Source organism: Etheostoma cragini, chromosome 15 (assembly GCF_013103735.1).
Source record: "Etheostoma cragini isolate CJK2018 chromosome 15, CSU_Ecrag_1.0, whole genome shotgun sequence".
Lineage (NCBI taxonomy): Eukaryota > Metazoa > Chordata > Actinopteri > Perciformes > Percidae > Etheostoma > Etheostoma cragini.
In genome coordinates this window covers 17,502,602-17,523,457 of record NC_048421.1, presented here as the reverse complement: position 1 = coordinate 17,523,457, position 20,856 = coordinate 17,502,602, and the positions used below count along the sequence as shown (strand labels likewise).

Sequence of the window (20,856 nt, the reverse complement as noted above, 5' to 3'; positions counted from 1 at the left end):
TATAACATAAAAAAAAAAAAAAACAATATATGTTCAGTGAGCTCATTCATTTTGTGCGATGTGATGCAGAATGTAGCCAAAGAGCAAAGTTACACTCCGGTACATTACCATTAAAAACATGTTTACTGGTCTCCCTAAAGAGAAAAGACTGTAATTAAGACTAAGGATGAAATCCAGTTAATGTTTTAGCAAAATGTCCTCTAGTATTGATGAAATTCTTCTGGTGAGATAATTTATTTGTTGAGCCTGGGATTTAACATTAACCCATTAACATTAGTTTGTCCTTTCAGTACATGCGTCAGCAACTTTTTAGTATCAAAAGTTAAAAAATCTGAATCTCAGAAGAACTGACTTCAAACTGAAGTAATGTCCCTCTGTAAGATAACACACTGTATGTTTGATAATGCAACACAAAAATATTTCCAATAAATGTATAATAATTTCTGTTTTCAGCCACCTTAAACAAATGTAAAAGTCCAGTTTATTGGCTTCAGGAAGAATTCCCACTTTAATTATTTTCTACATATTGCGTTCATTGTGCAGTAAAGTCTGTGGGAAGCCCATGTGAACAAAACAGAAGGGTCCTCAAAGCTTAACCCTCATGTTGTCCTTGGGTCAAATATGACCCATTTTCAGTTTTTTTATCACAAAAAATGGGCCTTTGAAATAAGCCCGGAAAATTAGAAATAACCAAAAACTGGAAAAAAGCACAAACAGCATTGAAAAAGTGAGAAAGAATGTCTGTTTTTTTCATGGTTGACGGGAAGACAACACAAGGGTTAAAAAAAGGTTAAAGTTTTTTTTTTTCTCAGGCAACATGAGATCAAGCCCTCCCATGTTTAACGAATACCTTGTTAAGAAATGTACTTAGCAACAACAACAAAAAGCCAAGATGCTTTCATGTTTGAATTTTTGTGTGTCTGCTCCCAGGAAACCACAACTCTGTCACAGCATCACACACACTCACGGCAGGAACTGCACAGGAAAAGCCTTCAGATGCACATCACTTACACTTTCAGTCTGATAACAGACTTCCTCTGTAGCTTATCTTTTGACTTTACATCACCAGTTCAGTAATAACGAGATGAAGATATTAGGTGTGTTACAGCAGAAGTTAGTGTATGAACACAAAATCCTGAACGAAACAAGAAATGAGGATGTAGCTCCATCTGCTGGTGTCCAATGCTACACTTTATTGTACAACAAGTAGTTTGATTCTTCCATCAATATTAAGTCATTAAATTATACAAATACAGTACAAACATCATTGAAAACACTGTGATTAAAAAATATGTTCAAGCTAAATAAAATATACTGTACAATTTCAAAGTATTCATAAGTTAATTTTAAACTTGACAGGATAGTTAAGCTTCTTCACCTGCTTTTTCATTTTATTTACAACAAGTAATCAGAAATAAAGGTATGTACTGTAAAGTTTGATCATTGTTCAACATCTCACCATGATACTCTGTACAAAATATGGCGAAGTTAGGCCACTGGGGGCGCTATAATCAATGTTTATGTGTTTTGGCCAATAACTCAATGCATTTAAATGGGACATTTGCAAATGCATTATCTTTGCCACAGTTAGTGCTACCAACACGAAACCAATGACACTTGTCCGGCATTCCACTCTGAGGCTCTCTACCAAATTTAGTAAAGGTCAGCCATTAGGGGGCGCTATAGTCAACGAAGACCTGTGTGGGCTCCTTTTTTACCCCTTCTGAGGTCAAGGGCGTCGTATACGACGCCAAACAGCCCTTCTGATTGATAACTTAATAATAACTTTATAATTATAACTAGTAGAAATATACGGTCTTTTGGAGTTAAAAGCTAACAGTCGCCCCATTCTGCTGATGTCTTTGTTGTCTTCCTAGCCCTTGCCAAAGGTTTTGTATCCTGCCTAGCAATTAATCCATACTGTTACATGCAAGATTGATACACTGTATGTAAGAAATGTAACTAATTTGTCCATTGTATGAGTTATAATGTTCAATATATTTATCTTTGCATTGATTGGAGGACATGTAGATGATGTAATATGATGCTCGTTCGGCATGCCGCTCTGAGGCTCTGAACCAAATTTGATGAAGGTCGTCCAACCAACGTGGACCAGTTTCTGCCCTTCTACCCAATCAGTGTTTATGGGACATTTGCAACGACAGAGTAGCCTACTGCAGACCTTGCGACTCACACCTCTCGATGTTCACCGATGTTTGCCTCCTCCCCGTAACGCTTTGGGTCCCACTTTCGCACGCCCTCGCATAATGAGGCATGGACCCGTTATAACTGCTTGCAGTTATAGTTTTACTATTGTTTCACATTGATTGCTTTCTAAAGCAGAACTGAATTACGATCAAACAGACTCAACAGATGATTTTGTGTAAGGACAGATGCTTTCTCCTCTTCTGCATTTTATTCACTGCAGCTCAAACAAGGTAGTAGGCTTCTCTCATATCGATTTATAACCATTATAAGGGACAAAGGGAGAACATTTCTACGTGTTTAGTATCATTCAAAGTAAAGTTAAGTTTTGCTGTCTGCTTCCCAACTCATTGAACAGAGAAAGAGAGTGGTCTGCACAACACAGCGCCACAGTGAACTGCACGTTGCAGACACGTGTGTGTGTGTGTAACTTGGCAGAGAGAGAGAGGCGGTACTTTCTCACTTTCTTTGAGTTTTGCAGGCAGCTTTTTTCTTCAGTTATAGCTCTGCAAACATAAACTCCGAGTCAACTTTGGATAATGGCCTGAGGATTTTCTACAGTTTCAAGGCTGCTGCTCTGCACTTGTGTAGTAACATTGCAAGAGACTTTCGACCTCAACAAGAAATCTCATCATGTAAACTCGCGAGATCTGGTGGGGACGATTTCTTGTCCCATCTCTAATATGAAATAATATTAATTCCTAATTGCTATTTGTAATTTGGGGGGTAGAATCGCCACAAAATGACTCAAGGAGGCTACAAAGTAGTCATCCAAATAATTACTTGAGTAACAGTAAAAAGGTGCTTGGTGAAAAAATAGTATTGAGTAACTGTTGAGTAATGTCAGATTTATTTTTTAACCCAAGCATTCAATCAGACATGATGTAGCTGCTGTTTCGCACTTTTACTAAGGTAAACATGCTTTCATTATGAAGCCAAGGGTGTTCCGCCTCGTCTGTGTTGCCTTGCCGACGATTGATTCTGACATTTTTGCTAAGCTAACCTGTCCCTACGCTGAGATTGAGTATGGTCACGTGACAAGACTGCACAACTACGTTTGATTGGTGAAACACGGTCAGGTGGTAGAGCCTTAAGCAGCAAAAGTCTCTCTCTCTGTTAAAATAAAACTTATCATTTTTTCGAAAAACTTACTAAAGTTATCACCCACCTCTGTGTACAAGGCCCCCTACCCGCCTACACAGGAACAAGACCCCCTGACTGAAAGAGACACACATATTCTGTAAATGAAACTAAGACTTAGATACTTAACTGTATTTGGTTTGTGTCTCTTTTTAGATGAGTTGAGTTTTAGTAATTCTGAGTCTGTTTGTGGTCTTTTCCATCTATTTATGCTTCTCTTTTTACACAATTTGAATCTTTTTTTAGTCAGATCTAGTCTCCTTTATGGTCAATTTGTATTTCTTTTTAGTTTTTGTTGCATTTCTTTGTGGTCCTTTTGAGTCTTTTTTTCCTTTGTTTTGCATCTCTTCGTGGTTGTTGTACATCTTGTAGTTGTTAAGCATTACTCTCCCACAAGAAATGGCTGGCACCCAGTAGGCCCGTTCATTCATCCACCCATGACACTTACAAGCCAACTTGGTACCAGAAGTCACCACAAGTAGCCAATCAGATTCCAGGGGGGCAGTGCCGCCCCTCTGGACACGCCCCTGCAGCAGATGTTTGACAGTAATATCCCGCCTCTGAAGCAGTAGTGCATGCACATTGCAGAAGAATTTTTAAGACTTTACACTTCAGAGCCACTTACAGAATTTGTTGTATCATTGTTCATGTCAGCCAGTGTAAGTTCCCTATTTGTACATTTCTTTGAAATGCTGTGCAAGTATAGTATAGTATGTATTTTTGTCAGAAAAACACATATGATTCGTCCATTAAAATACATTGTCCAGGATCCAAACTCTGATGTCGTTACCTCGGATGTCTTGTGTTTCCTTGCTATTAGGAAGTGTTGCTGATAACTTTCCTTTTTCGTAGCGACACCAGGTCATAAAACGGGTCTTTGGTGATGCTTGCCCTGAAAGAGAAGAGGAAGATTTGGTTTGAAACGAAGTAGTAGTAGTAGTAATTTTGCCTGTTGTTTGTCACCCCAGTGACCAATTCCCCAGAACTTTAGTCATTGTCAGTGCTGCCGTAGTCTCACATTGCCAGACCTTCTTCCACAGCGCTGCGAAAGAGTGTATGGCTAGTCCGCACAGCATTTTGCAGTGGGAAATAATTGTGCTCTGGTTTATTGGCATTTCTTTAAACCAATCCCGATTGTCTTGGGTGGCTCTAAGCATCGGACAGAGGCAGAGCCAGGTTGCGCTAAGCACAGAGTGGAGCCACGGTGCCTCTGCAAAATAGCCTCGGGAAAGAACTTGTTTTGTTGGAGCGTGTGTAGGTTCAAAAGTTGGTTTGTCGTGCACCCAAAAACTCAGATTGGACAAATAGTCTAGCGAGCTGTCTGGATTTACCCTGAGGAAAGGTTAACCCCGGTCCTCATAAATCAAGTTTACAATAACAACACAAATAAAGCGGAAGGTAACACACATCCATTTCATCAAGAAGAAATCCTGTAGATTTTCCATAGAACGTTGTGGATATAGACTCATGCTTCGGTAGCTAGGGCTGCAACTAAATGTTTTCATTATTGACTCATATCTTGGTTATTTTTCACACAATGAACTAATGGCTGAGTCTGTAAACTGTTAGAAAGTACTGAAAAATTGCACAATTTCTAAATTATTCAACCAAATTTGCTAAAGTAAGAGGGTGAACGTGTTAAACATCATACCTGCTGTAACTCTGAGCATTGGGCTTAAAGCACCCCTGTTTCTTAGTACAGCTTCACAAAGACCGCTGCCACTCTCATGTTTGTTCCATAAGAAGCTACAGCTTAGCTACAGCTTTAGCTTAGCATAAACACTGGAAACACTGGTCCAATCGTAACCAAACACCTGCCTTTTAAAGGTGCAATAGGTAAGCCTTAAAAAACTAACTTTCTTTCATATTTGCTGAAACCGCCCGTATGTTTGAGTAGAACTACATGAAGCAGATAATTTAAAAAAATGCTGGCTCCTCTGGCACCACCTACAGGCTGTAGTGTAATTTGCAAAAATCCACAGCTACCTGTTCAGATGCACCAATCAGGGCCAGGAGGGGGTTTCTAACTGCGTTTCATAGTGTCCTCCCTTCGCCCTGCCCCACACAAGAGCTGCAGATTTCCTCAGGTTTCCTCCCCTTCCCCCCTCTTAGCACACGTATCGTGCACAGCGCTCCCTTGTGTGGGGAGGGGCTTAGGAGACCATTTTTTGGCTCTAGTGGAAAGGAGGGAGGGACTGAAAAGTGGTTGATTTTCAAATTATTTTGGCTAAGACCTGGATCTTCACAATCTTACAGCACCTTTAAAGCTCACCAATTAACCCATTATGTCTTGTTTATTTAAAATGAATTTACCTGATATGTATAAAAATGACAAGAGAACGTGTATGTATCTGACTCAATGTCTTGGCTCTGAGCAGTTGCTGGGCAACCAGCTGAGACTCCTAATTTCCCAGCTATGTTATAGACAAAAATAGGGCCGGTGTGTTGAAAATGCCAGGGCCGTTTTTTGATTCTAGTCCGTCACTGACGACAAAGGAAGGTTTGAAGGTGAGATAAAAAAATGTATCCTGACAGACTTTGTTGCTTGTTTGAACTCTTTGTGATCAAGTGTTATTCTATCTTAAACCTTGACAACAAGGCCCAGTGAAGATACAAGGTCTCTGACGTGTTCTGCATTGACAGCTCTCACCTGATCGCTTCTATCCAGGCGTCCCGTTCTTCTGCACTGCTTGCACTGAGTTTATAAGACTGGTGTTTACCCTGCACCACTCTGCCTTTGTTCTCCGTCTTGCAGGCCTTGATTTTTTGTCCTTTGGGGTTATATAACTCCAGACAATACTGTCCAAACACATAAGCAGACACACATATGGCACTGTTACAATGTGAATATGCCTTCTGATAGCCTGGTAACTCACTGTTTGAGCACTTGTGTTAGAAATGCCTTGTGCAGCTGCTGTATGATTCATTTTAGCAGATTATTTGTGTGAGGAAACTCAACACTCCTACACTAATTGTGATCCCAAAAGTAAAAGATGCTCTACCGGTTTGTTTGTGTCTTGTAGCTTCCTGACACACAGATTCTCCAGAGGAATAATCCCAATTGGGTCTTTATCCTGCAGGAAGAGGAGATGGATATCAAATACAGATTTAACCTTTTGAACATTTGTAGGATGTTTGACATTTACATATTTTGTTAGCAGCATAAAGACAGATTCTTACTGTGGTGAATTCAAAGTAGTACAAGCAGTTGTCTGTCAAAATGAACCACCTCCTCTTCCAGGTTTTAACTCGTCCACCTTCAACAAGAAACATTTTTTTTGGGGGGGGGATTAGCTGTAATCTGCTCTGATAGCCTTTTATTTAACTCAGATTATTGTCTGTGTGGTACAAACATCATCATCATCTCACCGATTTTAAGGAGCCAGCCTTCTCTGTCTGGATTAAAAAAGGTCAGCGTGAGGTCGTTCCCATCATCCTCTGGGATTTTGAACGGCTCATTGCGGATGCTCGCGTACAGTTTCTGAAGAAGAATGTAGAACAATTTAGTTTTTTTAAAGTCTGATTTCTTGATGGATTAAAGGTATTTTGCTCAGAATAAAACTAAAGATCCAAATTGGGAAAGCCCTGCAGTGAACCCTGCTAACCCTATCTACCCTATCTACCACAAAGTAAGTTCAATAGTCTAAAAACATTGTGACAAGCATTCATTTTTCAGAATTTAAATCCAGAAGGTTGGAGATATGAAAGAGTAAAAGTACCCCAAAACTCATCTCCATTATCTCTCTTCTGGTGTGTGTACAAGGCATTGCGTAACCTAGAAGAAAACTTTTTTTCAGACCACCTTGAAAGATAATATTTTAGGATTTTTTTAATTGTTTTTACCAGTGATGTATTTCAGTGAGGATTTCAAGTTTAGTGTTAAGTATCTGTAAAAAGAGTAAAAAAGTATATGGAAGGGAAACTACAAGGTCTCCAAAAATGGGAATACTCAAGTAAAATGAAAGTTAACTATATTTGTGGATTTTAATGATTCAGATTCTCTTAACTTTGACCAATTTCTCTCTTTACTGAAAATATTGACGACAACCATTGTTGTCCCAAAGCTCAAATATTTCTCTTTCTTTATTCAATTTTGACAGATTTGTTTTCTTTTTTTGTCTTTTGACATTACATCCATTACATCTTTTATCCAAAGCAAACAATGAGGGCGTCTAACGATGAAGATACCACTCAAAGTTAAAAGAATCATGCGAGTACATCAAATTCCTCAAAGAAGATGAATTGCTTCAAGCTCTACATTTTAGAATGTGGAAAGAGATTGAGGAAGTTCTTATGCGTGTGTTTTCATCTTCTCCTTGCTAGTGGCTTTCAGGATGTCCTTCTGTCCGTCCACCACTTTGATCCAGACTGAAATATCTCAATATCTACCAGATGGATTGCCATTTAAGTTAGTACACACATTCATGTTCCCTAGAGGATGTATAGTAATGACATCATATGACTTTTCCTCTAACCCCTACTCTCATTAACTATTAATAATTGGTATCTTTATCGGTCCATTCCTAATTCCCATCAGCCACAGCTATACTGTACTTTGTTTCCTGCTAATTAACAAACAGTATTTGAGTGACTCTTTTCTGATTGGTTTAGAGACCATCATGAGCTTTTTATGATACTATTAATAAGACAGTATTAAGACACTGGTATCGGTAATAGTAGCAGACCGTGAGCAACTCTGTGGGCAGGTCCTCCCCGTGGTTGATTCCTCTGTTCATGGCAACAAACCGCTGCAGACTGGGCTTGTCCTTCACGTTGGGGTTGTGGAGACTCGTGTTGAGCATTATGATGGAAAAAGACAGGATGTAGCATGTGTCTGTTACACACATAAACACACATTACACACAGAAGGCAGAAAACCACAGTTAGTTGTCTTCAGCTATAAATTGGCCCTATTAAAAATAATATGTATCTGTGAAGGCTGGCTGAGCAAAAACTCTTCCACTGAACAATCTTTTGACTTTGATCAGTGAAGGAGAGATTATATGGTAGTGGGGCTTCACTCTTTTTTTGTGGAAGGAAACAGTGGACAACTTGTCTTTGAGAGGTTTTTATCTGATGATAGTATAGTAATGAAACCTGGACTGCCTGGGAAAGAGAATCAGGCAAGCCCCAGTGCCTTTGTTGTTTTTCTTACCTGTGGATTGGAAGACCCCTGGGTTACAGTTGCAGTAGCGAGTTGCAAACGCCTCCATCATCCTGTCAATCTTCTGAGCTTCTCCCGGGAGACGAAAGCTCCACAGGAACTGCCTGCAAGACGCCAGAGATGTAAAAAAAAAACACACTCACGCAATGTCAAACACATGCTGGTAAACAGGAGAAGGATTTCTACGTCAGACTAAACCAGACAAAGGTAAAAACTGCTGCAACATTTCATGCTGACTTTCAAAGTTATTCCATGACACAAACCTCAGCGCCTGCACCAGATTCAGGTCTGAGAATTCATGCAGGCCCACAAACGCCTTCAGTGTCTGCAGATGCATTTCCTCTCTGTATGTAGGGCAAGAAAAAAATAACAATCACCATTGTCTAAAATGTGAGGTACATTGTAAAATAAAGGTTACTATATAAAGAAGAACAAAAGCGGGGATCAAGACAGTGAAATGGAAAAACTGAGCTAAAGATTTAGATATGATCCTCTCCAAGCTCACTAAAGTCTTTCAGTACTATCCAAGGTTCTTCATTTTTTATCAGCCAAGGATCTCTTACAAGACACAGGGGACCCATCATGTATGTCCTTAAAGGTCCCATGACATGATGCTCTTTGGATGTTTTCATCTAGACCTCAGCCATATCTGAAGTCTCCTTCCCAGAATTCAGCCTTGGTGCAGAATTACAGTCACTACAGCCATTCCCACAATGAGTTTCCTTAGGATGTACCATTTCTGAGTCTGTAGCTTTTCAGGAGGGAGGGTGTCAAATGGCTTAGCCCAACCAATTAACCACTATGGCGTGGCCAGTCATTAGCCCGTGTGCGTTGTTGAATGGTCGCAATGTTTTATTGTTTTATTTCGTGTGAATACTAGTTCACTAGAGGAGTAACTTAGTATATGAAGTAATGAAGTGATGCAGGAAGTCTGCATTTACTTTCCATGCTTATTGTGTTTCCACAACAAGGTTAGGGAGTAAATCTACTGAAATGGCCACCATAAGAGTGGAGTGTGATGTGTAAGATGAGAACGCAGAGTTAAGTCATGTATGTCATAGTTGTTAAAAAACAATGGCTATCTGTACATCTTTGCCAAACACAGACCAGAACAGAAGGCATCAATAAATTGTTGGGGAACATCATGTCTTTGTCCCCAATCACTTTAGAGTGTTGTGGAAAAACTTAATTGCTGGCATAAGGTGGTTCAAGTCTATTTTGAATAAAGATCCCTTAACTCCCTTAAAGATCCCTTAACTCTTTTTTATTAAAGGGACTACCTCCGGTAGTCCCTTTAATAAAAAACAAACAGTCCCTAAGTTAGTATTAGTTCCACCAATGAGATATGTCCCCTCTAAACTTGGTTTCATTTACAGTAAATAACATTTTTTCACAAGAGTCCCAACAATTATTACAATGTAAATTGCAATGTGAATTGGGATTGGCAGCAGCTCAGTCTGTTGAACCCCCATCTGCTTGGGGTACCTTTCCATTTGCAGCCCCCTCCCTCTGACATCTCTCTATGTAGTGCATTTATAGGTACTGAGCATGCATGTAATTCAGGCCTGTGTGTCATTTGTGTGATAACAACAGAGTGTAAACTGTAATTTCCCCTTGCAGGATTAATAAAGGATACACTATTATTATGATTATTATTATTAGGATGTTTCTTCTTATTTCCTCTCCCATTAATCCCCTTGCACCAGTTTTATCTAGTGACCCTTCGGAGGGGCCTGACCCCCAGGTTGGGCACCGCTGGCCTAAAATAGCTAACTAAGCTAACAACAGCTCCACCTCAAGCAGCTACAACAGCAACATGCTGCTCTCACATTCTCACCCTAAAAAGGTAAACATCTAATTATGATATATATGTAATATGTACACAGTGGACATTGTATTGCAGAATGAGTACTTTTGATACTTTAAGTACACTTCGCTGATACTAATACTTTGGAACATGTACGGAGTAGGATTTTGACTGCAGGGCTTTCGTTTAAAATTGAGTATTTCTACATTGTTGCAGAGGTACTTTTGCTTGAGGTAAAGGGTTTCTGAGTACTTCTTCCACCGCTGTCGTTGTCTGTTTATTGATCTAAATGAATTATTTTTCTTTCTTCCTGCCTGTCTATGAAGACCAGCGTCTTGTCCCACCTTGACATAAGAGTATATTTCAGCCTTGACTTTTCTCTGAGTCCAAGTGACATCCTCATGTTACTACCCAGATCACTTGTGTGCTAGTCTTGCATTGTCAGACCTACCTCCACAGTGCTGTGGAGCAAGGTCTGGCTACACCACACATACATTCTGGATTAGGAGAAGCAAACTCTCCTGATTGTCCCCGGGCTCTGCAAAATAGTCTCTGAAAGAACTTGTTCTGGTGGAATATATGCACACCGCAAAAGAAAACGCCACATGAAACATTTTTTTAAATACAGTAACATGAGCGATTATTATTATATGGTCAAACGTAATTTGGTCTCACCAGTGAATTGCCATGTGTCATCGGTCCCAATATTCATTCTTAATCTTTACAATCATTAACCGAAAGAACCAAGCAGGACCGCCTTGTGCACGATCTAAAGTTTCTTAAAAACTCTCCATTTTTATTGTGTACCTTGCTAGTTTGTTCCTAGTTTGTTTTGTTCCCGTTGTGAAGGGATTTTAAGAGCGGCAACACCCAGAGAGCGGAAGGTGAGGGGCAAAGCCTGACATCCGGTGCATGTGCCTTTCTCCTGGAAATGTACATTTGTTGATCCAGACCACTTTTGTGATACTGTACCTTTCTCCCAAGAAGTTGCCGATGGCGGTCTTGTTCAGTCCCTCCTCTTTGTAAAGAAACTCGGCCACCGACTCTGCTCGCCATTCCAGGAGGTCATTTTCAGCCAGGTAATGGACACCCTGAAGGAAGATGGAGGGCAGGAACCCGATATGTAAAGTATTTGGTAACCAGAGGGGTATTGCACAAAACCAGGATAAGGGATTAAACCATGATATTCTAGTTTTACTGGCTTAATTTTGCCTTGACTTGGTGGCACAAAAGCAGAGGCACATAAATTACCTAAATAAATTATTAATTTATTCAGTGCAGTTAGCCTGCTCCTGACCAGGCTAATCGCCAGGGTTTATTAATCCAGGATTTATTAATCCTGGCTAGCCTTTTCTGTTCACTCAGCAGGGGTTTTACCTTATTATTATTATCAGCCTGCATTAAAATACAACCGGTGCATATTGCTGTTCAGTTCATTGTTATTATTTAAAAATGACCATCATTTCTTTTTACAAGTATTCATGTGACAGTCATTGTGACTGTTATATTGCTGTATGAGATGATAAAAAAAGGTGGATGCAATTGCAAACGTCTTTTAAATGACGTCCGGGATGAAGGACAATATATAATTGGTTAGTGGTTCTAACCATGGCAGATTGGTTATAGACCAATACACCTTTAATTATATTAGATGATTTATTTATTTGTGTATTCTTTAACTAAGGATCATGTATGTTCCTCTTCCATGTGCATTAAATTTGGCATTCTTAGCACACAACGTGTGTTCTCTCCTGTGAACTGCAATTTGGGAGGATTGTACAATTATAAAAACCCCATCCTTATTGTACAATCCTCCTTAATTATAGTCTTGGTTCACTGGACCAGAAACTACATAGTGTTGCAGGCTAATGTACATTCATGTAACAACAGGGAGAGGACACCTCAATGGTTTTTTACCTTATATTTTGCTGGGGGGAGAATAACTGATGAAGATGTGCATTACATGTTTCACTTAATTATCTTTATGGTTTCTAGATTTCAGAATTGAATTTCTTCGGTATCTTTTCTATGTACATGTATAGGAGAAAGCAAAGCATGCAATATGTAAAGTAGGATACTCTGCCTCTGTAAAAGAAAAAAGAAAAAAAACTGATAAAAAGTGTGGCAAAAACAGACCGACTGAATGATTGTCTAAAACTGTACAGTACATGTAAGAGCAACTGCTCTCAAATGAAACTATTCGAGAAGTAAGGCTAGTTATTTCCAAAAATGAACTCTTTTGCCTGAAAATCAAGCAGTGTTAACATGTTACTTAGGTAATTTGTATTTTAGCCCGTACAAGAGAGAGACAGAGACAGAGTGAAAGAGAGAGAGAGAGACAGAGTGAGAGAGAGAGAGATGTACGCATCACAGGCCTAGTCTAGGATTGTAGATTAGTGGTTGTAATTCATCTTCATTTTAAAATTTCCTGTGTAACATTAGGCTGTCTTCTGCAAACGTTTACAGCAAAGACTACAACTGTTTATTTGTGCAAATAATTAGCCTAACTCCATGACTAATATGGCGGTTTCAATTCAAAGCCGTGGCATGTTAATGTATATATTGGGGCTATTTGCGCATTGAGTTGGTCTAAAATCGTCTGCCACACTTTCTCTCGCCGTTTCATTACAGCGGCTATGTTTACTACATTTTTATACAAATAATGTGTTTCACGTTGTCATACTTCCATAAGAAGCTGCTGCTCACTCTGTGTAAAGTATGAACAAAGCGTTTTCTCCGTTTTAGCATCAGTAAATCTGTGATTAACCTCACGGCCTATTAAAGAACGCCATCAACACGCATCTCTCCGATTGATATTTGCCATCAGGAAAGGCACCAAGCCAGGCTGCACAGATCAGACTAGGTCGATCCGGGCTTCATCGGTTATCCTGGATTTATAAATTCTGCTTTTGTGCAAAAAAAAACAGGAGCAAGCAAACAAGTAATGTCCATGTTTACACACAAAAACTTGTGTTGTATTTAGTGCAGAGTGGTTGTTAAAACTATAGTGCGTAGTTTTTGTCTCCCCCATGAGAAGTTCTAATTAATGACGACAACAACACCGTCAACTGTCCACATGATACAAGCCTTCCGTGATCGCGCACCACCCCGACCCCTCCTCCACACAGTTGCTAGTAGGCAAGGACGAAAAGGAGATTTAAAAAAACATGAGGGACTCGTCAGAAGAGATAATTGTCTTCAGTCGCAGGAAGACACCAGTTTGTGAGCCATGCTGAGGTGTGCAGAGAGAGTTGTGTGGGGTTGATAGTCTTGATTAGCTTTGTAGCAATTCATTTTGGAATAGCTTACAGACATTCATTCATATCAAAAGGGGACGCACTAAAGCTTTAAGGGTTCATCCTGGCCCATTTGGCTTTGATTAAAGTTTAAATGGTCAGTCATTTAATCAAAGGTTTTAAATGTGTGTTTCTTACAGGAAAGGAATAAGTACTTTCATGCCAACGTTTGCTGTGGCAATGCTAAATTATTATCAATGCTGCTAACTTTGTATGCTGAAGAACAAATCATATCACACATCAAGAAAGTTTTCTTCTTCTTTTGAGTCACTGGCATTACTCACTAGAGAAAGAAGATGAGAAAGGTTGAATAAATATTGCATGCTGTAATTTCTAAATCTCAACAGGTGTTCAGAGCCAGAACTTCAATAGATGACCCTTTCTTCTGAGTGTGTACTCCGGCTGAGTAGTTCTTCAAATCATTTGCACTTAAAGATACCTTTAACCCCAATAAGTCTGAAAACTTCTCATCCTCACACGCGTACATGTTCTCAGGCCGGAGCTCAGAGTGGTCACAAGCCGAGGGACTCAGTTTTGAACAGAGGACGCAAAGAGGAAGCAAATGAAAAAGACGGAGGTCGCTGTGGTGAAGTGGCGCTTCTGCCTCACTTCAGGGAACAGGATGTGGTTTTTCTCGCTATTCAGTCATCCTCTGTGCCTGTGCACAGTTTGCATTTCTGCATATCACACACACACACACACACACACATACACACACACACTAAAATCTACATCTGCTCTGTGTCAGTCAGTGAAAGTATGATTACACCTAGTGTACCTTTCCTGGGACTCAGAGTGACAATGTGTTTGGACTTGAAGCCTTTACATCAAATGGCATGTAGCAAGTCAGAACCAAAGATGATGTTACACACTTAGAAATCTCTAAAAAGTACTGTGTTCAAGTTTGCAGGCGACCAAATTAAGTGCTGTGTGTTGGCCAGGTGTGCAAACACTGTACGCAGCAGGTCATAGTGAATTCTGCTAAAATGGCAAATGAAAAAAACACCCTACCTGATTCAGCTTTAAAACACGCCTAAACATGTTATACCATCAAAGCAAGAAATTAACTATCCTGTAAATTCTATTTTTCCTCTTTATAGACCCAAAAACACAATGTAAACTCACCTTTTTGGGGTCCATGTTGAATTTCTTTTTCCCTCGTAAGAATCTCTTGTTCCTCACAACGTCTTTACTACAGAAAAAGAAAACAAATTTTCATTCTAATTGACACATTGTGTAGACGTCTTAAATATTAAATTAGTATTTGTTTCAATGAGAAATTAAATGCCAAACAAATGTTCAAACTTGCACTTGTTTCTCTTTCTGTTATGAAAAAAAAACAAAAGGAGAAGAAAGCAAATTCTTACTGGTATTATATTTAGAAACTGTATACTACATTTGCAAGCTGTGTTTTTACTTTGTCTCATGTACAATCGGTTTTCTTTACATATGTTTGGACCTTTACATTACGTGCAATAAGAAAGAAACGTCTAACTCAAAACATTGAAGTTACTGAGGTTGAAAATCATATGAGTATTTATTTTACCTGGCCAACAGTTAAAATTATTTAAATGCTAATGCAATGAATCAGCGTATTGAAGGTCAGGGTATTTGGTATTTTGACTTAATAAAGATGACTTAATGATTAATCAAGAATCAAAAGGGTCAAATCATTTCCTCTACGATTCGATAGGGTGTATTTTCTGAAGTGTTGGGGTTTTTGGGTTGGGTCAGCAGTACTGAGAAACTGTGCTTATCATGCCAGTAAGACACTTGTAGCAAAATGCAATGTCATACCACTGACATTTATTATTTCCCCCTACGGAAAGCAGCGGCAAACGCAACAGGAAGTCCAAACGTGTAGTTAGACGACCAGATGTACTTATTCTCAATATATGATGAGACTTTCTTTCACAGTGCTCAGTAACTGCTTGTTAGGCTCAGAGCTGCAGTATGACACCCTTTAAAAAAAAAAATCTGTGATGACCACCTAGGGGTGACTGTATCCCAGGGGGTAGGCTACGTCTGCAGTTACTTGGGGGGTGAGTGGAAATATTATAAATAGATCAATTAGATCATTTAAAAATAAAATTACAATTTGAATAACAAAATCCACTCATTGAGTCAGCCGGAACTGCTGAACAATGTGTTAAGAGTGCATGAAAAATAGTTAGCAAGTGATCAAGCAGATCAGGAGGCGGAGTCTGCTGGTGTCACATAAATAAGTGGCCAAGGCCATGCTGACACATTGAAGCTGCTTTAAAAAAACAGCTCATGTACTCACTTCTGCTCCTTTGGTTCAGGGATGTGGATTTCTGGCATGACATGATTGATCTCCAGCCTCAGCTTCTGAGAGAGGAAGTTGAGATAGAAAAGCGGTGATGTAAGTTTGGTACCAAGGTTTGTCATTACACCGCACATAGCCGTAAACTCAATGGTAGATGAGTCAGGCTCCAACCTTCAAATGTCGTCATATCTCAATTAAAAGTTGGTGAATGAAACACCTTTGTGTGCTGAGGCCTCCAGGAGTGGGTGCATTCAGAAGAATAATGAGGGATCTGTATGCAAGGGAATTTATTCACCACCGTACCTGAATGTCATCCAGCAACTCAAATTTGTGAATCCTGATGCCTTCACCCTGCCCCCTCTCTTCTGGGGGGGGTTTTGGTGGAGCTGTGAGGCAAGAAAAGGGCATTAGCAAGGATACGAGTACATTTCAGGAAGGTGGCATATACTGGGTGAAGCAGTCAGTAGACATGTAGCACTGTGGACTATCTTGAAAAACTTCACACCTACGCTCGCTTTCACAGACCAGCGTGCGTCACAATCTCATCCTCCCATAGTAGGGGAAGTGGTCACTTGAATGAGAGAAGGAAAAGGCTGAAAATAGCTGTGTCTCTTCCTCTTTTTGGTAAATAAGGTTGAGTCTCATTGTGGCCTTTAAGGAACAATTCATCATAATTCAGGGTTTGTATTTACAGGGATTTGCAGCATAACAATAGTTAGATAAGTTTCGATTATCGTGAATCACAGGTCTCAAATGATTCAAAAACAGAACTGACAACAAATATGTAGTAAAATATGAAAGAAAAATTTGGTCAAAACATACAAGATAGCAGTGACTTTGTTTACATGCACAGGTTATGTTGGAGATCAGAGATCAACTGATGTAAAAGCACCGCCTTATGACCAATTAATACTCAGCGTCATCATTCTTAGACGTTCCGGTGGAGCTCAGTGTGCCGAGAGAGAAAGGTTAAAACATTTAGAGACTGACAACCTCATTAACATTCCCTGATGGGAATTTTTATGAAAAAGAACTTTAAGTAAAGGGAATTACATGTAGGCTATTTGTCGGCTTCTGTGGCCGCGCGTTGCCAATCAACCCGGTCTCACAGCAGTTCATGAAATGGTCATGTTGAATCATCCACCCCCCCGACCAACATCCTTACGCGGATTTCCCGCTTTTCAGTAATGCTCGCTAACAGTTCTTATATCAGGAAAGATGCTTCCCATTAAAATACATCAGTTTAAAATCCGTGCTCAACACCATGACCTAAACAAGAAAATCGTGTTCCTGTGCATGAATCAATAGATTACATAACGTCACTATTTCACAAACTGCCATGAGGCCGTGTGTTGCCAATGGTGTTGGTATGAATTATATTTTTTTTATTTTATTTGCTCTCAGATTGCTTACCACTGCCAGGGTTGCAACTGAAATAATAGGCTGAAGCAACGACATTTTATGGAAAACACAAAAGTGTAATCACGATCAGATCTTGTGCCTGACTGGGGGGGGGGGGGGGGGGGGGGGGGGGGGGGGGGAGTGGTGTTTCTGCCAGCTTTCCTTCCTGTGTTAGGAAGCAGCGACTGTATTGCGTTTGGCCGGTTAAACCGTGTCTGTGTTCTTATTTATGTAGATTTAGAGTTTGCTCTTCTTATGTATCTTCTTATGGCAACGCCGCTCTGGTACATGGTTGTGATTGGTCATGCTGTACAAACACCGCCTCCATTACGTGAACGCGCGCACTGCTGGATTTGGGAACTCTGGTTTGATTGAACTGGTTGTTAGGTAACTGAAACAAACCCAGGGCATGTTGATGTTGATTCGCAGTACAGGCGTCTGGTCTTTGATAATGATTAAAAGTAACTGTATTTCTCTTTCTTATCAGGTCTGCAGCCTTGCAAACTGTAGGCTGGTTGATCTGTGTACAGAAACTATGGCAACGCACTGAGCTGACCATGAATTTACAGTAAAAACCAAGATTGAGACACATATTCCGAATGTGCTGTAGGCTATACATTTCCAAACGATGCTTCTAAACCCCATATAATACTGGAATATCCCACATGTCTTAATCAGAAAATGCTTTATTTAAAAAAAAAACTTATTCAAAATATCCAACCTGAATATGCTGTTGACATGACCTGTATCAAATTCAGAATATTGTCATATTTGAAATTCTAGTGGAATATTGGTGTGCATGTATACATACTGAACGAAGAGTTTGTAATCCACAAAATGCAGAGTTCAATCCACTAAACCACACAATTGATTTAACTGATACTTTAAATCGCCTCCCAACAAACTTGGTATTTGTTTTTGAGCAGCATCTTTCCATAATAATAATGTAAGTAATGATTAAAGGAATAATAATAAGAGCGTACCTTTCCCCCAGAGGAAGCTGTCTTTTCTGCGTATAGCCATGTTGTTGATGGTGCAGAGCGACTGACGGCTGTACAGGAAACAAGCTGTCGAGTGTCAGAGTGAAAAAAGGGCCGGCGATGCCATTTGCTGACAATGAAGACACTCCAAGTTCACCCAACAGTCTGGTGTTACATTTCTGGTGACGTGCACAACTTAATGTTGACATGCAGTCTGTTTATGTGGACATTTCTTTAAGAAACAGATTCATTCATTAGAACCGTAAAATTACACTCCACCACTCCTAATACACCTCTTGTGACAATAATGACTGCTAAAATCGTACTACTATTACAGCCAACATCATTAAGTGCCTTACAAAAGAATAGGTAAGATACAACAAATATGCATGAAATGTAAGGCACAAAATTAGAGCCACATTTTCTACTTCAATAAGGTAGGAATGTCATTGTATTCACCATTTTCCCAATGTGCTACAATCAAATTGTTCTGTTTTACCACAGTGGTCTGGTAAATGTACTAGCAACCAAATAACCATGTCATTTTTTTTTTTTACAAAATGGTCTCAAACTTGTCTTCTTAAGCAGGAAATAAACCAAACTTAAACAGAGCTGGTCTTCATTCTTTTCTAAATATGAGGCCCCACCTAGTGGGTGCTTCACATTCCTTAACACTTTCACAGTGTTGTATCAGTACAAGGTACAAATCATGGTGTATTATTACATTTTCACTTTCTCACTTACCATATTTGTAGGAATAAAAAACTAGCACTAAAAGTCTTTAGGCTCTTTCTCTATGTTGCCATTCAGCATGTGGCATAGTTATGTTTAACCCTCATGTTGTCCTTGGGTCAAATTGACCTATTTTCCTACATCAGTGTTCTTTTTAACTAACCAAAATAACATGATTGATTCCACATAACGCTCTTTGGCAATTACAAATCTCTACTTTCATTAATTCTTATTCAATTTATAGCATCTGAAAAAAAATTGACGTGGTTTTGAAATAGCATTGTGTAAAATTTGACATATTCCAGTCTGTGATCATCCATCAATAATTTTTGTTTTTTTAACTCATGCATTAGGTATAATTTCCTATAAATGAGGTTTATTGACCATACATTTTAAAAATAACTGTAAAATTAAAGTTAAGAAATGTTTTGTAATGTTGAAAACGTAAAAAATAAAGTGACAAACATTAAAAACATTTTTTTTTAAACATTGATTAAAAGTATCAAAAAAAGTGTTATTTTTCAATTTAGATTGGAAGACAACACAAGGGTTAAGAAAAAGTCTGGCCAGTGTGCATTTCATTGCTTTGTGTTGCTTGTACGGCCACATGTACCGAAAAGTGAACCTTCCTGCTGTATTGTTGTGCTTATGTTTTGCGGTTTCATGTTGTCCGTGAGAATGCTTGTTTTGTAGTATTTGCTGTTTTAATAGCACATTGCTGTCCTCTGTAAATCTTAATTTTAACCATCACCTTGTTGGTTTCAAAACATCTCATCAAAGGACTTGAAAATTAGCCAGCTCATTAAAACTGGCACATTTACAGAAAGTGGATTAATGTGCGTTGTCCTCAAATGAAGCAATCAACATTTCTGTTATTGTCAACAAATAACACAAAAATACCAAAACCAATTATGTCTTAGGCCGTTTCATTACTCTCTGACTATTCACTCAGGGACCGAGACTGTTTTGTTAATACAACTTTCTAAGTAAATGTTAAATGTATATTTATTTTTGTATTTAATATTTTTACTCATAGTGTTGATCTGTAAGTTTACTAAATACACTGTGTGTTGCTAAGGACCTGTGTTACCGTGTTACATCCTATGTGGAATTAATGTTCTGTCTTTCACTGATTCGTTGTTTCTCCCTGGCATCAGGGACAATTTAACAAAGTAACTTGACCTTTGTGAATCCAGTTTCTGAATATCCTGTCAGTGAATTTGTGGATTTCAAAATTTCACAATTGCTTCCTGTTTTCGACTTTTTTGTGAGTATAATTACTTTTGGAGTTACGACCACGAAATGTACCAATACTTTGTTGTTTTTTAAAACAAATGTAGTTACTTGTAATTGTTTGTTTGGGAATAAACTAACTTTAAATAGATTTTAGACACTTCAATCATCAGTTGTATGTGTGTATGGGGGAGTTCTGTGCAATAGGGCAGCTATTTTAAACTTCATGAGTCAAGATCAGTGTGTATTTTAAATGGGATGTGAGTATTTTGTGTGGCGGATCATCAACTGTATCTGCCTTTTTTTCTTGATCTGACTTGAAACAAAGGTCACTTTCTGTAAGAATATAAGAATAGTGTGAATAGATTCTCAATTGGATAATTTTTTCAGTTTCAATGGACATTTTCAAATTGCACAAACTGCTTATACCATGTAGCACTTTCTTTACAAATGTGCCAGGCTCTTCAAATGACTCTAATCATATCCTAAAATGAATACAACCTCTCTAAAGCATACTTTTATCTTGTTCACTCTCAAAGGAGACACAGCACTATAGCAGTATGTTGAATTATTACAATAGTGTGTGTGTGTGTGTGTGGGGGGGGGGGGGG

At 39.0% G+C, this 20,856-nt stretch overlaps 1 protein-coding gene across 2 annotated transcripts; it reads right to left on the bottom strand.

The window, feature by feature from the left end:
• Window positions 1-3,656: 3,656 nt before the first annotated feature.
• Window positions 3,657-18,458, bottom strand: LOC117958349 (cytohesin-2-like). 2 transcript variants are annotated; one of them, XM_034894670.1, is made up of 13 exons: window positions 18,284-18,458; window positions 16,203-16,285; window positions 15,897-15,961; window positions 14,738-14,804; window positions 11,289-11,407; window positions 8,773-8,853; window positions 8,501-8,613; window positions 8,031-8,179; window positions 6,715-6,826; window positions 6,526-6,602; window positions 6,348-6,419; window positions 5,996-6,144; window positions 3,657-4,237 (listed from the first exon to the last, which is right to left on the bottom strand). In XM_034894670.1, the coding sequence occupies exons 1-13, from the start codon at window positions 18,321-18,323 to the stop codon at window positions 4,162-4,164; spliced, it is 1,203 nt and encodes a 400-aa protein (XP_034750561.1). In that variant the 5' UTR covers window positions 18,324-18,458; the 3' UTR covers window positions 3,657-4,161. The 2 variants fall into 2 exon arrangements, with proteins under 2 accessions (XP_034750561.1, XP_034750563.1); XM_034894672.1 differs by having other exon boundaries at window positions 15,897-15,958; window positions 18,284-18,456.
• Between the last annotated feature and the right edge of the window lie 2,398 nt (window positions 18,459-20,856).

What these genes read in the sequence shown, in the direction of transcription:
- LOC117958349 (XM_034894670.1), bottom strand. Translation starts at nt 18,323, where the DNA reads ATGGCTATACGCAGAAAAGACAGCTTCCTCTGGGGGAAAG. An exon ending in TGCCCACAGAGTTGCTCACG is followed by an intron (nt 6,827 to 8,030) that starts GTCTGCTACTAT and finishes ATTCTTCTTCAG; the next exon opens with AAACTGTACGCGAGCATCCG. An exon ending in TACAAGACACAAACAAACCG is followed by an intron (nt 6,145 to 6,347) that starts GTAGAGCATCTT and finishes GTGTTTGGACAG; the next exon opens with TATTGTCTGGAGTTATATAA.